Genomic DNA, 22625 nt, shown 5'->3' with positions numbered 1-22625 from the left:
TCTATAGACAGAAATTCTCCAAGAGGCGCTGAAATTAAACTTCTCGAAATACAGTATTTGTGGGTACAAAATATTAATACAATAGATAGCCATTGAACATATTTTTTTTTTATATCCGATACCCAGAAATGGCCACCCCTCCCCAATTAAACTAATTCCTCTCATTTCGTCAAGATTTATTTCATGGTTTCAACATATTCTCAGACATAAAAGCTCAAGAAGTGACAATGTAAAACTATGTATAAGGGTTTTTAAGGGTCCCTGTGCATATATTCGATTTAACCCGTGTACTGCATGTATTCCCCCATCAAATATTTACCCTTAATTTCTCCACACCTGCTTCGCAAAATTTTACTAAAATCTGCTAAAGGGCTGTAACGCTTCAATACTGCGGATATCCATAACGATTTTCCTATTAATCCCTTTGTTATCGATTAATGCTGTCAATACATCTTGTAGGAGTCAAACATATCCATATGTACAATCTTTCAAAAGAAAGATCGATCACGAGGTCATTTAGGCGAGAACCGTACAATGCAGATAAGGACAGAAGAGGCAATTTCCTAGTGGTCATCGTTATAACTACCGTGTATTGAGCTCTAGATTTATCGAAATCGCCTCTAAAATTCTCCTTAAAAGTTTTCTACTGTTTAAACGGGTCCCTAACTTGATACTGTCCAAGGGACACCGAAATCAAAATCATCAAAGTAGGGGTACAATTAGTATAACATATTGAGATAATCTTTGCTCAAGATGTGTTTTTCGTATCTGTTAACGAAAACCCGCCACTTATTTCGCTGGTACCTATCGAAAAAATTCGTAAGGACATCCTTCCTTGGTAGACCCAATTCCATATGTATATAAAATATCAAAGAAGGGACCATGTCAAAGATACTTAAAGAGAAGACGTAAGAGCCCAACTGTATACGTAAAATATAATATTATCGCGGCATGTGCTCTACCCGGCAAAATTTATATAGCCATGAATTTCTCGAAAGTGGCTTGACGAATATTTTTTATGTTTTCCTACTGTTGCAATAGATCCCGAGCTAGATACTGTCCAAGAGGCGTTGAAATCAAAATCCTGTAAGTAGAGGTCACATTTCTACAAGTTATTGATATATTAGATGTAGGCCTACATTGAGCGTGTTTTTTTCAAACCAAGTACTCATAGGATGCCCCTTAATTCGCTGATTCCTCTTGAAGAAATTCGTCGTGGGTCGACGCTCACCCGAGAGATAAAATGTCAATGAAGGGTTTTATGTCAAAAATCTATTTTAAAAAATCTTCTTACGGCATGCGTGTATCCAACCCCTTTATCTAGCCGACACATTCGTGAAATCGGTTCAACAAATATTCTTTAGACTTTTCCTACAGTTGGATAATATATGTGGCTAGAATTCACAAACACGCGTTAAAATAAAAATTCTCTAAGTCGGAGTTCAGTTAGTAAACATATATTGATACCATTGACGCACATTCTGCGTATTTCTCATACCTTTACTCGCAGGTTTACCCTTTCGCTGATTCCTCTTCAGGAAATTAATTAGGACTTCATACGTAGGTAGACTTCATCCCTTATAGATAAATATCAAATAAGAATCCATCTCAAAACACAGTAAAGAGGGGACGTAATGTCCCAACTGTATACATAAGATATAATCTTCGAACGGCATGTGTTGTGCTAAATTCAATTATCTAGTAGACTAATGTTATTCAAAATTTTCCTACTATTGGAACTGATCCCAAACTAGTTAGTTTCCAAGAGGCGATGGAATTAAAGTCCTCTAACTCCGTGTCAAATTAGTTCATGTTATTGCTTAATTCGTGGGTTTTTTTTATAGCAGATCCCCTTAGGGTGCCCTTTATATGGATGATTCCTATCCACGAAAATCATCAGGACGTAACTCGAGGGTCGACTCTATCTCCTACAGATAATGTCATTGAAGGGTTCGTGTATAAAGAGGTGACGTAATGGCCCATATGTAAACGTACGATAAAATCTTACGTCATGCGTTCTGCTAGACTTCCTATTTTTAGTCGCGAATATCTCGAAATCGGCTCGGGAAATGTTCTTTAAGCTTTTTCTGCTAATAGAAAGGAGCCTTATTTCGATACTGTATAAGATGTGTTGAAATTAAAATCGTCTAAGTAAGGGTTCCATAAGTACAAACTATTGATACAGTTTATTAACACATGCGTGTTTTTTTTATTGTAGCAGGTACTCCCTAAGGCGCCCCTTATTTTGCTGCTTCGTCTCCACGAAATTCGTCAGGACTTCCTTCGTAGGTGAACTCTAAAATATCAGTGAAGAGTTCATTTATAAAGAGTGGATGTAATGGCCCAATTGTAAATGTACGATATAATCTTACGGCATGCGTTCTGCACGACTTCCTTTTTTTATCCGCGAGTTTCTCGAAATCGGCTCAACGAATTTTCTTTAAACGTTTTCTGCTGTTAGACAGTGGCATTTTGTCGATACTATATAAGAGGCGTTGAAATGAACTTCCTCTAAGTAAGGGTTCCATGAGTACAAACTATTGATACAGTTTATGAACATTTGCGTGTTTTTGATAGCTGGTACCCCTTAACGCGCCCTTTAGTTTGCTGTTTACTCCAGGACTTCAGAAGTACATTCTTTCTCCTTATTAAATTTCCGTTACGTAGGGGTAGTATTTCACTCCTTGAAAAGATACAACTCAAACACCAGGTATTGGGAACTATTTTGCATGCACTACCCCAGGCCTTTCAGATTACGCTTTTAAGCCTCATTTCGCCTGTAACCTTGCACCATATATACCATCATAGGAACAACACAAGCCGTCTCCAGACTACGGAACCGTCTTTTCTCAAAGACTATTGTACAATTTACAGTTACCCATCACGAATACTGCATATGGAGTCACATAATCGTTCCATACAGTTAGGTTTTAATAGGGACTATTCAGTTCGAGGAACACTTATGCTTATCTGACTCGAATTCACTATAAATTAAACCATGTCATCCTGGAATCTCAACAACACTCCAATCTGGGACGTTTGCCCCTATCAAATTAGTCGCGCTGCGAACACCGACTTCACAAAATCAAACAAGTGATCACTAAAAATCTATGAAATCCTTAAAATGGAGAGATATATGCAAATGGCGGATACTCCAAAATGTATTAGAATATCAAAGATGGGTCTATGTAAAGACTGTATAAAGAGGGGACTTATTAGCTCAAATGTAAACGTAATAGTCTTACGTCATGTGTTGTGCTGTACTAACTTTATCTAACCGATAATTTCTCGAAATTGATTCGACGTTATTTCTTCTACTTTTTCAGTACTTGAATTTAGACGATATCCAAGAGGCATTGTAATTAAAATCCTCTTAGCAGAGGTTCAATTAGTGCACAGTTTTGATATAATCTATCAACATTTTACTGTTGTTTATACCCGGAAGCCATCGTTGCTATTTATCGACGATATTCGTCAGGACTTCATTCGTGGGCGGACTCAATCGCACAGAGATAAAATATCCGAGAAGGTCCATTGTCAGAACTCTTTAAAGACGAAATATAGAGGCTCGTCTATATATGTAAGGCATAATCTTCTGATCGCATGTGTTGTGCCCGACCTTTTTCATCTAAGCGCAAATTCGTCGAAATCGTCTAGGCGAATTTGCTTCTAAGGTATCTTACTGTTGGGATCGGCCACTCTTTACGGACTTTTAAACATGGATTGAAATAAAAATTCTCAGAGGTAAGGTTTAAACATCGGTAAAGTGTGGTTGCAATCAGTTTTCCGCTTGCATTAGACAAACACCGTCAGAAATGCTTTTGGGATACTTATTTATCTCTGTTTACAAAATATCGAACAATAATAAATGTCAAAATCATTTTAGTGGTGAACTGTGATGAACTAGATATGGGCTAAAGAGGTAATCTGCTAATAGACGTAGTTACAACTATCATATATTAATCTCCGGATTCCAAGAAATCGGGTCTACGAATTTTCTTTACATGTTTCCTACATTTGGAAGAGATCTTTAACTAAATAGTGTCCAAGAGGTATTGAAAGCAATATCTTTTGGTTAGGGGTTCACTATTCACTAATTACAATTTTTCAATCGATCCAAATTGAGAGTGTTTTTCATACCTGGTGCTCGTAGGTTGCCCCTTTTTCCCGCTGATTCCTCTCGATGAGATTCGTCAGTACTTCTTTCGTGGCCTGACACTAGTTCTAGAGATCAAATGTCAGAAAAAGTCAGTGTCAAAACTCGTTAAAGAGGACACGTATTGGCCCACCTGTATAAGTAAGAAATTATCTTCTTGCGGTAGGTGTTGTACTCTAGCCCCCTCTGTTTACGTAGCCCCATTTTCTGAAAATAGTTTAAATGAATCTTTTCAATGACTTTGGTTTCTGTTGGAACAGATTCCTTAATAGAAACTGCCCATCAGACGTTGTAATCAACATTGTTTAGGTTCTGGTTTAATTCTTGCTAAGTATTGATAGATTTGATGCACTCTGAGCGAGTTTTACGTCTACCCGTATGCTTGTTTACCCAGTTTCAAGGACTTCAAGACAACAGTCGATGTCATCTGAAGGCTTCCTAAACCCGTGGATGCGTGAAATAATTCTTCTTTTAGCACACTATGACCACAAAAGAGAAATCTCCAATTTCACACATGTATGGTTGCTTTTATGATTTCCCGTTTACATGAGTCATTATTAAGCTTTTCGAATCCGAGTACTATTAGTTTGCGCCATGCACAGCAGCACACGACCCAAACACCTAACACAACTAATTATTCCTATCTCAAATTACTAATTATGTATACCGATCCATATCTAAACCCCTTGTCTGGGATTTGTCTCTAGTCAGCTTTATATAGCTGGCACCAAAGAACACTCTCATTTCCCTGTGTTGGAATAACATCAATGCATTCTGTGAAATGCTTTCAATCTTCAATAAATAAGTTATAACCAATTACTTATTGAACTATGAATAAAGAATGAACACCCAACTGGATGTTATTAAGGAATAAGTAAAAAAAAATGTATGTAGAAATAATTGAATCGGGAATAAGTAAATGGTTACTTATTCCTTATTCAATCGGTAATTGGTTACTTATTCCTTATTCAACCGGGAATAATGAATAAGTAACCAACTTGATATCGCTGAATATTACTAGTACAGCACAGGATGTACAAACAGTAAGGAATAGGTTACATTTAAAAAATATCATATTAGACGGTATTCAGTTCACAAGCACGACCAGCACCATCTTAGAAAAGGTACTTCCAGATCAATTATGTCGTACCGATTTGTCAACTGCTAGTTCAGAAGACGACGATGAACCAGGATATAGTTACGAAATGTATCGACGGTTTACAACATATTCTGGATGACGATATGAAACACGAATGTGAAGGAATAAAACATGAGATTTGGGATTTCGTAGCCTATTTAACAGGGACACCACCTGCAAATGAATTGAGTGAGGGAGATAGAATACATGTCCTGTCGGGACTGGGGCCCAGCTTGACAGTAAATGTATCTAACCAGCTTGGTATAATTAGGAGCAAGGTCAAGGATATGGTGATAAAGCGCAGTACGAATAAGTTTGATATTTTCTTGAAATATGTGGAATTGTATTGTTCCCTGGTGATTCTGCGTGTGCTCTTGCTTTTATATCATTTTGCCGTTCTATCGGCATACAGTGCACCAAATGCAAATTGCGTGAAAAATGTACTGGGCCAGCACAGAGAAAATGATAAGAGCTTATTCAAAGATATTAGATTTCTGCTCAAACCTAGAAAAGATGCAGTGAGAATGCATCTTAATTACAATGCGCACAGTTGTGAAATCATTCAAAGCTTCTTAAATAAGCATGAATTAATAGAAGACCCAAGCCGATTTTACGACAAGGCATTACAAATATTCCCTGAGAAAAGTAGAAACGCAACATTTTCTTTAGTTAGTCTATTTGAATGAAAATTCATCAAGTGTAATAACATTACAAATATGGGGAACACGGTTTTTCAATTTCGCAGATCTTCTGAAAGAGCAGGAAGCATTTGCAGTATCCAACCTCTCACTTTGCCAGACCAACACTTAACCACTGGATGTTTGCCTTGGCTTTCTATAACAGACGGAGAACCATCAGAAAGAGGGAAATGGCGACTAGTCGAGATTGAACCGGTGAACCTAGCCAACCGTCCAGTTTTGTTATAGTACTAGAATCCACTGAAGATCAATGTATATACACTGATAGTATGGGATATGTGTATAGCAAAAGGTTAAACAACACTGACTCTGGTTTCTTCTGGACATTAAATGTACTGTAAAGGCGAGAACAGATTATGTTGAGACATTCTCGTTCAGGAAATTTTCCTCAGCAACTCTTCTTCAGAAATATTTTTATTATTTAAACCTTCAACATGGAAGTGATACAAACTTTTAAAACAGATCACATTACTTATATTCCAGTTGTTTCTGGATATTTAACCTGCTTCTAAGGCAGTAAAATAGTATTTTGTGGTGTCATATTTGTGAAACTGCTGCTGAGCAATGGTTTGTCCATTCAATCAGACTAAATACTACAGAAATTTATGAATGAAAAGTGTGTGTACATATAAACATCAGATGCAGATTCTCATAGAACCTCATTATTGTGATAATCTTATACAGTAGTCCCGAGAAAATGAATTACTATAAAAATAATCAACTCCATGTACGCGCATGCGTAACGTACATAATTACATTTTATACATTACAATGTCACATATGCCACGTGTCTTTAGGCAGTCTGACAGCTGTAGAGCTGTGTTGTGTCTGTGGTGTGTGTTTTCACTGTGTATTAGAGCCGTTGAGTCAGCCGTTTGGCAACTAGATTTTTTTGAGTTCAGAGACGATGTGTTTGTCAGCTGTAGAGCTGTTGGAGATGTAGGCAGTCTGGTAGCTGTATAGTGTTGGTCCTGATGATGTTGGATCTGTCATGTGTGTTGGTGTTGTGCTATGTGTTTGCACTGTGTGTCGATGCTGGTGGGGTAGACGTTGTTTGACTTTGGAGACGATGTTTATTTCTCAGTTGTATAGCTGTTTCAGATATCGGGATCCATCATGTCCGTTTTTGCCGCAAAGGTTAGGCAGTTTGGCAGCTAAGAGTTGCTTGACTCTTTTGGAGGGGTGTGTGTGTGTGTGTGTGTGTGTGTGTGTATCTTGGTTAGCTGTAGAGCTGTGTAACTATCTGTGTTGAAGGTGTGGTCTTAGCCGTTTTGCTAATTTGGATGATGTGTTTTGATACTATGTGAGTTGGTATACACCTGGTGTGTTGCTGTCGGTGGTGACGTTGGCTCGGAGGAATATAGTGGTTATCTCGTATTGATGGACCAAAGCTCCGGGACCAAAGGGTCTGCAGGGAACAAAGGGGTCCTAGGGGTCCTAAGGCAGGCTGCGAGGGGCTCCTTCATCATCCGACAGCGGTGGTTCTGAAGATGCTTTGTGATCGTCAATTGGACATCAAACGTTGTCTCCAACATTTAGGTTATTTACCATTATCATTATTTGAACGAAAACTATCATCATCATTATTAGAGTGAAATCTATCATTATCATTATTCAATTGAATGTCATCAATATCATTATTTATTTGAAAACCATCATTGTCATGATTTATTTGAAAATCATCATTATCACTGAAATAGTGATAATCGTCACTATCGATGTTTTAGTGAAAGTCATCATGAGCATTATTTGAGCGATTATTCATTTTTGTTGGCTTAATTTCTAATCAATGGTCATCCATGTTGAGAGATTCACCAATCAATAATATGTTTTTAATTTCTATTCGTTTATTCTTGTTGATTGTCCGGTTTCAGTTAATGTTACGATTTATTCCAGTTAGAAACAGTATCATTTTCTTTATATCAGTGGTTTAACTCAGTGCGCATCATTGTATAAATTCCATTGTTCGAATTTATACTCACAAGTTTGATGTCAGAGTTTTTTTTAGGGTTTTACATTTTAACTTTGTAATAAAGAGAAATGTATAACGTGCTGAATTAAATTTTTGTGATTTCGCTTTTTTCTGTCACATAGTCGTTACAGAACTCTGGGGGGCTCGTCCTAAATTTGAAGTTCTTAAAACATTTCAGAGATATTGAAAATTGCCTTTAAATTTAAAGTTGACTTCGTTTCAGAATTTTCATAGTCCCTGATAAGATTTTCATTTGACACATATGAGAAATCGTTATTGAAACCATTTAGCAATCAAACATCATTTAATATCGAGTATTTTGTCTTTCAAATCCTACTCAGAAGGGTTTTGAGTATATGAAAAAGGACCTGTTGCTTGAGCTTGCTAGACATTATGATCTTTCTGATGCCAATGAATCTTTAACAAAACAAGAGATAACGAGGTTTTTAATTCGGCATTTGGTAGGAATGGAAGGTTGGATGAGAGTGGTTTGGAGTTGATTGGTAAGTCTGTCTCTGGTTTTAATAGAACATTCAAGGAATTACTGTTAAAACAAAATCCAGATAGAACTGGAATTATCAAAATTTTAGCTTCACAATAAAATGATGGAATTGTAAATTCAGAAAGAAGAAAAGGAGAGACAAACAACAGAGAGAGAGAGAGAGAGAGAGAGAGAGAGAGAGAGAGAGAGAGAGAAATGCATAAGGTAGAGAGAGAACCTGTAAAAAGAAATGCGATGACAAAGAGAATAAGAACAAAGTGAAATAGAAATAAAGATGCAGAGAGAAGAAATAGAAATGCAACATACATTAAAAAATTAAAACTGGCAGGCGGAGTATGCTCCCCTCTTTACATATAAGTTCAGGTTTTGAATTATTAGGTTAGTTCCTCATATTCAAGAAAATAAAATATGATAAATACCTTCTTCACTTTGAGAAATTGCTGAAAACTTATAATGGACAAAAGAACAAAGAGTACCTACTGGCAAATCTCGTGAAGTCAACACGTCACTGTCGGTACAACAAAGTGCTGATTATGATGTGGTTAAAGAATGTATCTTGAAGGGTTGTGAGTTAGTAACCGAGGTATATCGACAAAGGTGTAGGAATTGCAGGATAGAAACAGAAAAAACCCCACATGTTGAATTTGCAATGGAAACAAAACTTTTTGACCGGTGGTGCTCAGCCAAGAAGTTTGTGAAAGATTCCGATAACCTCAGACAGGTCTTAATAATCGAAGAGTTCAAGATGTGAATATAATAATGATATCAACACTGTCTTTATGACCAAAAGTGGAAAAAGTACTTTGGGAAGATGCTACTCGCACAGCTGATAATTATTTCTTGACTCTATAAGTGTCATTTGTCAGTACGCCTTCTTCTCATCAGTTTTTGGTACAAATCATCTCAGACTCGGACGAGTAGTTCCAAATCTTAAGCTGGCGCAACGTTTAAAAATCAAACATCTGATAAGACTGATCAGAACTCCTCGTCTCTTCCTATGTTCACCTCTTGTACGAAGAAAGGGCACGATGTTATTTCTGATTGCTACAGTTTATTACACAACCAACAGAATGTTGTCATTTCAAAGAGGTCACTGTCGCGGTCATGTCTTGAAAGCAACTCATTTATCGGGTCAAACAAACCTCAGTCTGAGTCTATTTTGAAGTCTTAAGGACCCTTCCTGTCGGAAGGTTCTATATCACTTATTGGCAGTTCTGCCAAGTCTATCCCTATTTAAATATTAAGGAACATTCGTTACTGTTCGTGTAGTCTGTATTGCATCTGTGATATTCACATAAAACTCTATCAGTTGATGAAATATCGCTTTGACATTGTTGTAATTTCATACGGGAAGTCCCTGAAATATATGAAGTGTCTAAATATAGGCTCAAAATTTTAATAATTACACACTGTTAAGGATATTTTTGTCCTGAATTGCAATTTAATACAGTTGCTGGGGTTAACATTTTGTTTCATTGCAAAGGTTGTGGGAAAATATAAAATAAAAAAAGACTGCGAAAAACTTTTGATTCAATATCAAGGGCATGAATATCAAAACATCAAGTGTATATATAAACCACCCAGGAGTAATTTGTAATAAAAATACATGGAAACTTACAGCTATAATACGCAGAAAGGACTTTATCTTTCAAACAAATTCAGGACTCATAAATTTCACATGCTTATCTCTCATAAATGGGCTCCTGACCAACATGATTCTGTCCAAAATGTTCATTTCCACTGTATAAAAAGAAGGATACCACGCTACACAAGTGCATGTGCGTACTGTATTGTTTTAATTAAGGTCTTAGTCAAAGTGTTTCTTAATTTTAAATAAGTGAGATTTGTTATGATACCTTTATACCAGTGAATCATAATTTAAGTTTCCATTGTTAACTGTCCGCTGAACGTGATATATGTGCATTATTACGGTGAATATCCATGAAAACTCTTTCTATTCAGCACATCTATCCACGCAGTTCACAGCTATCACGACCATTGACTCTCCTGTACAACGATTATATTTTAAAGATAAATCAATCACACCTTAGGGTTCACCGATTTCTTGAAAACGTGTTTGCTCCTACTGTCTGGAATGGCCATGGATATGTTTTCTATCGAGCAATTTGGGTTCGAAACGCTGAACAACCTAGTATAAATATTGTAATCCTGATGTGATAACCCGTCTCAGCTGGAAATAAAATAGTATAGTATGCGAAGTGGTGTCCAGTGGAAGATTTGACAGGAAGTATACGAAGAGGTGTCCAGTGGAAAGTTACAGGAAAAAGATACTTTAGCCAGAGTAAGTTCATACTACAAGTGAAGTTCAATGTTATATTTTTGTTATAATGTTTCGGAATGTTAAGAAAACCTACAGTACAGTCAGTGAGCAGACAATTTTGAAATAAAACTGAACAATCTCTTTCTCACTCCGTCTCTTTATGTCTCACACGCAACAGAATAAAGAAAGAAGTGCTTGAATCCATTGTTATACGTTTACCGTTGTTTTATTTATGCATTTTCTAGTATTGCTTCATTTTAACGATCTCTAAAGGTATATTTAACAGATTATAACTTACAACCTTAACGAATCCTCGTTACAGACGTCATCATTATAGAGATCAATCAATAAAAAGATATGATGTTAAATTGAAACATCAAGGCATTTATACTAGTCCCCCGAATGGTTCTGGGTGGAAGAGCTTGCCATCAGTTAAAAGTCAGTGTCATAGTCACAAAAGACATCATACTAAAGAGTGTTTGGGCAGCACACAACCTTCCTCGACTACATTTGTGACTGCGACTTGTTCAGGTGACTTACCGTTGTCCACGACACTAGCGAGCATGCCATCATGGAATTGCCGAACCACTACGATAAATTTCTCTGTGCAACCACATTTTGACATGATTTTATAAAGGCCCCCAAGACTTACTGTGTTAAAGGCTTTTGTCAGTCAACGAAAGCGAGCTGCAATCACCATGTATGTTGTTATTCGTCTTTTCCTGAAGCCACATGGACTCTCTGGCAGAAGCCCATAACCACTGTGATGCCAAAAGCAATTCAGATAAGTTTGGAAAGGAATTCGCTGGTTATCGACAGCAAGTAGATGTCCCGATTTTTGTCACACGATCATCTGCTGCCGTTCCGCTTGTACAAGTGCACAATTGATGTGTCCTAGGACTCCTTGCTTATAGTTCCTTGATTTCACATTGACTGAAAGACTTCATTCAGTTTCTGTGCCATGTGTGAATCACCTACTTTCATGAGTCCTACTAACATAGCGTTCGCTCCAGTTGCTTTGCCATTTAACAGCAGATCAATTTTCTGCCTGTTCCAAAATGATTTCTGCTTCTTTCTATTGTTGAAAGGTGATTTTTTTTCTCCCCAATACTCATTTCCATTTTGTTGTATCAGTTTTCTCTGCATTCGTTTCAGGGACAACGATATCGCGAGCTAAATACATCTGATCTTGAACTTTTGTTGATACTTATTTGGCACTGGAAGTTTGTTCACTGCAGTATTGTAGAGCGTGTTGGATAGTAATATAGACGGCTGCTGAATTGTAGAATGTGTGCATGGATGCGTGCATGGATAGTAATAACAAATTTTAACATTACAGTTTCCCTTATCTCCAGAGTGATCCATCTAAACATACATTTATAGATCACTTGTTAAATTCCCTTTGTCCCCAGAATGATCCACCGATGTAAACCACTGTACCATTTTAACATATAATATCCCTTGTCCCCTAAGTGTCCCACAATGTAAACATATCGAGCATTTTAACATATGATTTATCCTTGTACCCAGAGTGTCCCACAATGTACACCAATATGCTAAAATTAATTCCCGTTAGTCCCTTCAGTTCCCTGTACAACCACGTCTGACAAACAGTAGTTTGTCAATCATGACATATGCTATATATTTAGAATCTTACAAGGACTATCGATATATTTTTAATCTAAGGAGATTAATACTTCAGTCTTCAGCTTTGTCTCTAGCGTGCATACTTGTGCTTTATACTAAATCCTCTTCCTTCCTCCTGGAACACAAAGCTTCGACGCACCTTCACCTCCCATTTTGCTGCCGCCTCTTCTTCGCTCAGGATAGCGTATCTCTTATATATAGGGCATCACGGTGCGCCACTATGCCATCAGAGTCCGTTCTTTCATCGTTTAACTCCGTTGTATCAACGATAGACCCATTACGACATAAATACGTCACAACATCATAGAGGCTTTTGTAGCTCAGAATAGCGACGCAAATGTTTAAAATTAATTGGATATGTCTTGAAAACTACTCAGTGGATTTGAATGCAACTTTTGTATATAATTATACTCACTTAACATATTCAGGCAAGACACACTTGAAATAAGAGATAATTTTCTTTTAAGATTTTTTAACAGTGACTACTGAAGAATCGGTGGGTTTTTTCATATCGGAGAAATCTAACACTGAAAGTCAAAACAGTCCTTTATATGGTTCTCCTGATGCTGAGGAGGTTTAAAATATAAGCCAATGTCTCGGGAAGAAGTATAACATTTCGTAAAAGAGTAATCCATACTTCTGTATTTGACAGGCGTTGTGAAAACTTGTCGAGTGCCCATGAATGCGTTTGAATATATGTTTTCAATATTGAGTTTACTGACAAAATAATACAGAACGAGAAGCAACAACAGGATTATATTACAGATTCAGTATCCAACGTTCACATTGGTATACACAGGATTATATTATAGATTCAATATCCCACGTTCACATTGGTATACACAGGATTATATTACAGATTCAATATCCAACGTTCACATTGGTATACACAGGATTATATTACAGATTCAATAGCCCACGTTCTCATTGGTATACACAGGATTATATTACAGATTCAATATCCCACGTTCGCATTGGTATGCACAGGATTATATTACAGATTCAATATCCCACGTTCACATTGGTATACACAGGATTATATTACAGATTCAATATCCAACGTTCACATTGGTATACACAGGATTATATTAAAGATTCAATATCCCACGTTCATATTAGTATACACATGATTATATTACAGATTCAATATCCCACGTTCACATTGGTATACACATTTGTCCTATAGTGAGTACACGAAAAGTAGATATTGTACTTAGAAGAATTGAATTAATAACAATCTAAATAGTTATTTGTTGTTGTATTTTGTTTTTCCACAGCATATCATATACATAGAAAAAGTACTCAGTAAGATGTTTACTGATTCTGTATTTTTTTTGCCTTCAACGAGACTCGCAATTGTGATCGATAAAAATGAACGTTTTAGGCATTGTGCAACTAATTAACTTGAACAAATAACATTGTCATGAAAGGATTTTGTTTCCTATTTTGTTTAAAGTCTTTTGTACGATGTTTGAAATTATATATATATATATATATATATATATATATATATATATATATATATATATATATATATATATATATATGTGTGTGTGTGTGTGTGTGTGTATAAAAATGTATATATGTATGTATATATATATATGTACACACACACACACACACACACACACACACACACACACATATATATATATATATATATATGTGTGTGTGTGTGTGTGTGTGTGTGTGTGTGTGCATGATTCAACATGTATCTTATTACATTGGGTGATGATTGTATTTTAACTTTAACATCCGTGCGTTAATAACGACCTGAAGTGATCTGCTGTTGTTTTTCTGTTTGTAATTTGTTAGCACCAAACAATGCACATAGTCAATACTCGGTAATGTGTATATTAAATTCAGTAGTTTTCTCTTCTGTGTGAATATCAATTGTAATACATAACCTAATTGTTCTTAAAAATAGCGTAACAAATTACATTGGTTGCTTGAACGGACACTTCCTTAAAAGCATAGCATTCATCATAACATACTGCAATAGTCTGATGCATAGTTTATTAAAATACCACTTAAACGTTTTGTTAATATCATAGACAGGAATATACGTGTACATAGATACCATTAGGCTCTTTCAGCTCAAACAATATTTTTTCACCATGCTGCATCATGGCTAGCCATTAAGACTCGATGGACATTCATAATGTGCCAAGATGATTTAACTTTTAATTGCCGTAGTTTCTATATCTGAGGCAGAAGACATTGGAAAACTGTAAACTGGAAGGATGGGTATGCATTTTAGCTTCTTTTTCTTTGATATTGACCCTCTGCTTTATGCTGATCTCTTTACTGATTTTGAAATTTATATATACATTTGTGTGCATGGTCAGTTTTGAAACACACAAGTATATATATAAATTCCATATATTCTATAATTGTTTTTAAAGTTACACTATTTATTAACAATTAGGAAAAATAAGTTAGGTAAATTTGGAATCGAAAGTTTTTTTTTAGTTCAAATACATTAATGCTATAGGTGTTGTTATTCTACTAAATAATGGCCCCAATAAAGACACATCAGCCTTCTTTGAAGAGATAGCAAGTGATATTTAGCAAGTACATAATGAAATATATAACTTCAGAAGGTGACTTTATGTTATCATCAACCCTACTATACACTTATAATTATTGACTATCAATAATCCCAAGAAAAGAGGGAAAAGGTCCTTGATCGATATCATGAATTTGATCTGATTGATAGTTGGAGGGAATTAAACATGGATACTCACACGTATACTTGGAGAAAAAAAAACCTTTTAAGACAAGCTAGATTATATTTTATTCATATCAGAACATCTTTTATTCTAGCGAATAATAAAGAAGCTTGGATTGAACCTGGGTGCAGCACATATCACAAAATGGTGATTATTAAATTTGAATTGCAAAAGGTTTTTGGGAGTTTAATATTTCTTATTGACAGATGTAGAATGTGTACATCTAGTTCAACAAACTATACATGCTGTTGTGGAACAATATGCCAAAAACACTTGAAATTTCAAATGATGAATGTCAAATACCACTCGTGATAAATGATGAGTTACTTTTTTAAACATGTATTATTAGAAACAAGCGGTAAAACTATTTATTATGCAACATCCAAGAGAAAGGAGGACTTTGAGAAGAGAAGTGCCGTTTTCAGATGAAATTCAGGAATTGGAAAAAGATTGCGAAACTTTAGAAAGATTTTGTAAAAAGCCATGTGGAGTTTGCAAAACGAAAAAGTATAGCTATTTGATAGGCGTACTCGTCCTATAAAGTTGATAAAGATTACGATAACCTTAGACCGCTCAGATTATTTGAAGAGTTCAAGAATAACATACACTGTGATGTGAAAACCTATGTTAATTAGTAAAGGTGGCTCTGATATCTTGCTAAAAGTGTCTAAACAAATGTTGTATCATGGTATAAATATTAAAAAGGAAATAATTGTCGGTAAAAATCTCCAAGAACTATAATCAGAACTTGTTTTCTTGGTCAATAAGCAATAATCCGGGTAAATTTTACTCTTCAGTATAATGTGTCAGATAATACTTTATTCTTTTCTTCCCAGTTATGTTTTCCTGTTCAAATCCTGTTTGATCTTCTGAAATCAGAAAGTAGAATACACATTTCATTCTATTTGCAACACCATGTTTACTTTATACATTGGTAGGTGGAGGAGGAGGGGTATAATATATGCCAATTTTACGTACTGATTTGGTTTGTTCACTTTTTATACATATGTCAATACAGTCTATGTAATTCAGATAATTTTCCATTATCATAAAACATTTCCCAAGATAAATCCTATGCCTGTGCAATAAATCATTTAATATAATACCACTGACAATCATCATTCCCCTACTCCATAGAAATATGTAATATATTAGAACCATGAAGTAATGTATACATGTACCGAGGATTTTTTTTACAATGTCCTATATTAATTATATATTATAATTAAAGATATGCTTCCTCAAGACACATGTGTAAAAACTCAATATGTATATAATATATATGGCAAGCTAAAGAAAACAAGAAAGTAGGACAATTTTTTTAAAAAAAATCATTTTTAAATTATGTTGCCACCTGCAAAATTAATATTAACTGATTGATTAATGCGTACACCCCTCAACATTAATAGTGCCATATTCTTACACAATATTTAGGGTTATTTTTGCTAGGTCTAGTCAATTCAATCCTTCATCAAAATTGTCTAATAAACATCAAAAAGTATAAAGTTAAAGATGCGACTTATTTAAATACATAAATGTTTTGGCACAATATGAAATAAAGGTAAATGATTGAAGATAAAGTTTCTCGGTAAACCCGGATGCTACAGCCATACCGGTTGCTAAAATCATGCATCCCAACATACTATTTAACTGTCTTAGTAGTAGGTTAAGCAACCAGAAATAATCAGAATATAAGTCCTGCGGTTTGTTTTATCACTTTCCCTTTAGGAGCCAAATAATAAAGGAAATATTCCATGCACGAGAGTGTGTCAACTTAATCTGTTATCGCCTTTACAGCACATTAAATGTCCAGAAGAAACCAGAGTCAGTGGTGTTTAACCTTTTGCTATACACAAATCCCATATTATCAGTGTATATACATTGATCTTCCGTGGATTCTAGTACTATAACAAAACTGGACGGCTGGCTAGGCTCATCAGGTTCAATCTCGACTAGTCGCCATTTCCCACTTTCTGATGGTTCTCCCTTTCTGGTTGTGAGCCACCCCGATTTACGGGTTACGTATTGGTGTGGCCAAGGGATAGGATGTATGCTAAAAACGCTTCCTGCTTTTTCAGAGGCTTTGCAAAATTGAAACACAGTATTCTCCGAGTCTGTTTTTTTGTAACAATGGATGCGATTCAATCCAAGTGTTCTCTGTGAAGATAAAGTTGCGTTTTTATATTTAACAGACAATATTCGTAACGCCTTGTTGTAAAATCGGCTGGGGTCGTCTAGTAATTGATGCTTATTTAAGAAGTTTTGAATGATTTCACAACTGTGCGCATTGTATTCAAGATGCATTCTCAGTGTCTCTTTTCTAGGTTTGAGCAGAAATCTGATAACTTTGAATAAGCTTTTATCATTTTCTCTGTGCTGGTCCAGTACATTTTTCACACAATTTGTATTTGGTGCACTGTATGCCGATAGGACGGCAAAATGATATAAAAGCATGAGCTCACGCAGAATTGATAGGGAACAATACAGTTCAACACATTTAAAAAAAACATCAAACTTATCCGTACTGCGCTTTGTCACCATATCCTTGATTTTGCTCCTAATTAAACCAAGCTGCTTAGATCCATTCACTGTTAAGTTGGGTCCCAGTCCATACAAAACATGTATTCTATCTCCCTCACTCAATTCATTTGCAGGCGGTACCCCTGTTAAATAGGCTACGGAATCCCAAAGCTCATTTTTTATTCCTTCACATTCGTGTTTCATATCGTCATCCATAATCTGTTGTAAATCGTCGATACATTTCGTAACTATATCCTGGTTCGCCTCCGTCTTCTGAAATAGCAGTGAAAAAATCTGCATGACAACATTCAGTTTATTTCCAGCGGGAGCGGGTAGTACCTTTTGCATGATGGTGTTGATCTTACCTGCGAATTTACTGATGATTACTATGATATCTTTTGAATTTGATCCATTCTTTATTGTTCCTGCAGAATGTACTGCATCAATAATATTCAAATACGAATCTCCATCAGTTAATGACATATCGCGTAGACATTGAAGCAGTTCCAAACGGCAAGCCTCTGAAATAGGCAGAGAGTTAAAGTTTTCAACTAGTGAATCCGCTATGTTTGACGCAGTAGCCATATTACAAGAATTTAACAAGTTTTCCTCAAACACATGAACAGGACATATCGTTTCAACTCCTCAAGCCATTTCAAGGACACTTAGAAATGTACAATATTGAAAAATCCCACTATACTGTAAAACAAAGTGATAATGGCTAACATAGAACTGGATATTCCCCTGGAGAGGTCTGCTCTGTGTATACGAATAATCTGCAAGTAGGGTATAATTATAGGCGCATTCGTGCAATGACTTGCGCCGTAAAAGATAGCGATAACATTTGGCCTCAATTGCAATTCAGTACGGTGAATGGGGTGAACATTTTATGTATGTGGAAAGGAGTGAGACAAGATATAATACAATGTAAAGGGACTTGGGGAAAACTTTGTTCTCAGTATGTAAGATTATAAAAATCCAAACATTAAGAAGTTAACATAAACGACCATAGTGTGAGTAATGTTGAATACGACCACACTGAAACTTGCAGTTCAAGATAACTGCTCAGAAAGGACATTATCTTTAAAAGAAATCCAGGGTTCCCTATTTTCATGTGATTGTCTCTTATACAAAGGGCACCTGTCTCACATGAGTTTGTTCAAATGTCCATTTGCATTGCATGAAAAGGAGAGTATAGTGCAACACAGTTATATGTGCGTACTGTTTTATTTAAGGTTTCAAGTTGATGTGTTTCTTAACTTTAAATCACTGAAGTTATTTAGGATTTTAGGATACATTTATACCAGTAAATCATAATTTAAGATCCCATTGTTAACTGTGGTATTTAACATGTGCATATACATGGATAATCTCAGTGAATAACCCTTATATCTCTCTGTTCAGCACATCTATCATCACCGTTCACAGCTATCATAACCATGAACACTCTTGTAAATACGATTCACTTTAAAGATGAATCAATCAAGCCTTTGGGTTCACTGCCATCTTGACGATGTGTTTTGCTCACACTGTCTGTAATGGCCATAAATATGCTTTCTTCGAACAATTCTGGTTCGAACCACTGCACAAAAAAGTGGTGAGATGTGTTTTTGGTCACACTCTCTGTAATGGACATGAATATGCTTTCTTCAAACAATTCTGGTTCGAACCACTGCACAAACAAGTGTAGATATTCTAATGTCGATATGAGACTCTGTCTTAGCTGGAAATAAAATAGGATATATAGAAACAAATGTATCCTAGTTGGAACGAAATCCCCCCACCGCATCAAAGAAATTAAATGGTCGATCCTTCCCAAGCTTACGGTGTAATGTATAGTTCCTCTCAAGATCTGGTTATTAGTTGAAGAAAAGCTGGATCCGAGCTTAGTAACATCAGCATATATTATAGAGTCTCATATAACCAGGTGATGCCTATCTTCAGACTAAATGGTTTTGTTTATTTTATTCTAAATATAATCCTGATACAATTTTTCAGGTATTACATTTGTTCGAAGATTTGACTTGAAATATACAAAGAGGTGTCCACTGTCCTGTATAAGATGTAAAAGACGTGTCCAGTAGATTTAACTTACATGTCGACACTTAGTGAGAAAAGATGCTGTTTTCCAGAGCAGAGTTAAATTCACAACATGAGTAAGTTTACAACATGAGTGGAGTTCAAAGTTACATTTTTGTTATAATTTTTGGGAATGTTAAAAAAAAATATGCAATACAATTACCGAGCTAACTTTTCTGAAATAATGCAGTAACATCTCTCTCTCTCTCACACACACAATTAATATAGAGGTGCTTTAATTATTTTTCATGCTTTTACCTTTGTTTTCTCTGTTCATTTCTAGCATGTATTCATTTTAACTAACTTAACAGGTATATTGAACAGATTATAACTTGCAATGACAACGAATGCTTGTTACAGAAGTCGTTATATAGGGATCTATAAATAAGAAAGATATGAGGCTAAATTGCATCTTCTCTAGCCAAGGTTGCAATATGATAACCATATCTACACCTTGGCGTATCGAGCAGATATTTCTGTACTTCGGGTCCGTGAATTTCATATGATGCGGCAGCAAGCCACCACATCCAATCAATATTAAGTTGTTCAAATTTGAACACTGTTCATACATGATCGAGGCATGGGGAGCACACAACTTAAACGGACTGATAAATAAGCAAATTTCCAGTGCCGGCTTGTGTTTGTATAAATAACTTTCACTCAAATACACCTGTAATGGCTTCACTGTGGTAGATAGTCATACTTTTGATGTTAAACTTACAAAATACCCTTTTTAAGTCAATTGCCTCCACCATTGTCGGCCGATGTATAATGCATAGCTGTTATTGGTTAGTCGGCATTACATACTAAGGGAGGCAACTCGTGAAATTCAACAGATGTCACTAGGACAAAGCACTCAAATATATGTTGATCCGCCAAGGTGATGATAGGGTTATCATATCGGAACCATGGCTAGCGAAGACGGTTAAATTTAAACTTAAAGGCATGTCTATTAGTGACGCGTACGGTCCATGACTTCCTCGTTGGGAAACACTCATACTCAGTCATGGTCCAAATGTGTTTCAAGGGGTCAAGGTGCTATCGAGATCAAATGCCACATTCCATCGTGTCAGTTGTGTCAGTACATTACTAATCATTTTGTTTGTTTGCTGTTATTGCTGTTGTTTTAAAAGCACTTTTAGCACAATATTGGCTGTATCATGCAGAAGAAATGCGAGCTAAGTGCTCTCCGTAGGGATACACGAGGCAGTCGAAACAGATTGGTCTGGGCGGGTAACGAATTCGTGAACTTGAATTACTATATTGAACTGACAATTAATGGAGTTCATCGTATTTTTAAGAAGAAATCTTCGATAAAGAAGAAGTAACAGCAGACGTAGAATTGGGTTTCTATTTTTTTTTTTTTACTTCAGATGAGGAAACACTTGTCCTAAATCGGGTTTCGCTGCGGTTTCAGGATAATTAGTTTCTTTGTTTGAATATCGATTCTTGGATGGGCCAGTTGTGCGATGAGGAATGTTAACAACATTTCTTCTTCTTCAATCACAGTCTTATTATAGTGTTTATAACTATATCCTAGAGTAAAAAGTGAAATGGTTCATTACGTTTCACTTGAATATGTACAAATTCTATTGAAATGCGTTCTCGCAGCTCGAAATATATATGTTGATGTCTGACCCGAGGTGATCAATGTACATGCAACTATCGGTTTTAAATGTAGAAGACGTAGTCTCCGAAACGTGCTACGACAGAGTGGGCATGGGCTGTCGTTTATGATGACACTGCTAAATTTGTCAGGTAGAGCAAACTCTATGATCATATTTGGTATTATATTTTAGAAGGATGAACAGAACACAAATAGGTTTGGATCATCAGAAAAATTTAAAGTTTACGAATATTTGTAATGGCTTCCATCTCTAATTTGAGATTGCAATGAAATGTAAAGCTTTTAGAAGGAGATTGATTTTAAAGTTCTGTTAAAGGAAATTCCGTTCCAATTTGGCCAGAACTGGTTACATAATGTATTAAAATTATAAGCACAGCTGTTAATTAAATAAATTTATTAGCGGTTAATATTTCACCCGATTAATCAAAAAGTAATGCTCAATATAAATCGAATTAAATTTCCTAAATGCCAAATGAATTCACATCTGCTGTGCTTACCGATCTCCAGACTCTCTATCGTCGTCATCATCATCATTGAATGATTAATCAGAACACGAGTTAGGGACTGCTTTAGCTTTTAACTCAGAAGCAATTATCATGGGAGATTTTACTTTTAATTTCATTTCCCATTTTAATAAAATGGCTTAATATGATACAACTTCGCTACTAAACACAGGTAATTAATGGTCAGAGAAGAGTTACAGCCCGATCTGCCACCATGATCGATCACATCTACACTACCCACCCTGCTAATCTCACGAGATTAACATACCCTGTCTCTCTATTACTGATCACTATCACTATCCTGTATATGCTACTCGTAGAAGAAGATTTCCTGTATGTAATACCGAAGTTTTAAACAGATTTGCTGAAAATAAGTAGGTCTAATTTTACAGAGTCTAACACATAAACATTCATTGTCCTCAAGAGTGAACTGGTACACATCAATTTCTTCTTTAATATCACTCTTCAATATCGATCCATATCTCTTCAATATCACTCTGATCACATTAACTGATACCGTTGGTATTAGCAATAAAATAGATACTAAGAAATCAGCGAATCTAGATAGAATTCACCCTAAAATACTGAAAAATATTGACTCTGACAATTACTGATTAATTGAAAGAATTTATGTATTGTGGTATCACTTCTGGTAAATTTACAGATCTTTGAAATTAGAGAAAAGGATTTCCAATTCTTAAGGCAAATAATATGAATTATTCATCGAACTATCGATCCATATCTCTTTTATCTGTATTTTTGAAAAAAAT

At 35.7% G+C, this 22625-nt stretch overlaps 1 protein-coding gene across 1 annotated transcript; it reads right to left on the bottom strand.

Annotated features, from left to right (window-relative positions):
* Positions 1 to 14455: 14455 nt before the first annotated feature.
* LOC149795771 (uncharacterized) lies at positions 14456 to 18395 on the bottom strand. Its single transcript, XM_089964132.1, has one exon. It carries the CDS (start codon positions 18229 to 18231, stop codon positions 16918 to 16920), a length of 1314 nt encoding a protein of 437 aa, XP_089820258.1. The 5' UTR covers positions 18232 to 18395; the 3' UTR covers positions 14456 to 16917.
* Positions 18396 to 22625: the final 4230 nt, after the last annotated feature.

The sequence above is a fragment of the Sinohyriopsis cumingii genome, chromosome 7, assembly GCF_028554795.1.
Source record: "Sinohyriopsis cumingii isolate HCF-2022 chromosome 7, ASM2855479v2, whole genome shotgun sequence".
Classification (NCBI taxonomy): domain Eukaryota; kingdom Metazoa; phylum Mollusca; class Bivalvia; order Unionida; family Unionidae; genus Sinohyriopsis; species Sinohyriopsis cumingii.
This window is presented reverse-complemented; position numbering and strand designations above follow the sequence as displayed.

Excerpts from the sequence above, each read along its gene's own strand:
- LOC149795771 (XM_089964132.1), bottom strand. The coding sequence starts at position 18,231 with ATGGCTACTGCGTCAAACATAGCGGATTCACTAGTTGAAAACTTTAAC.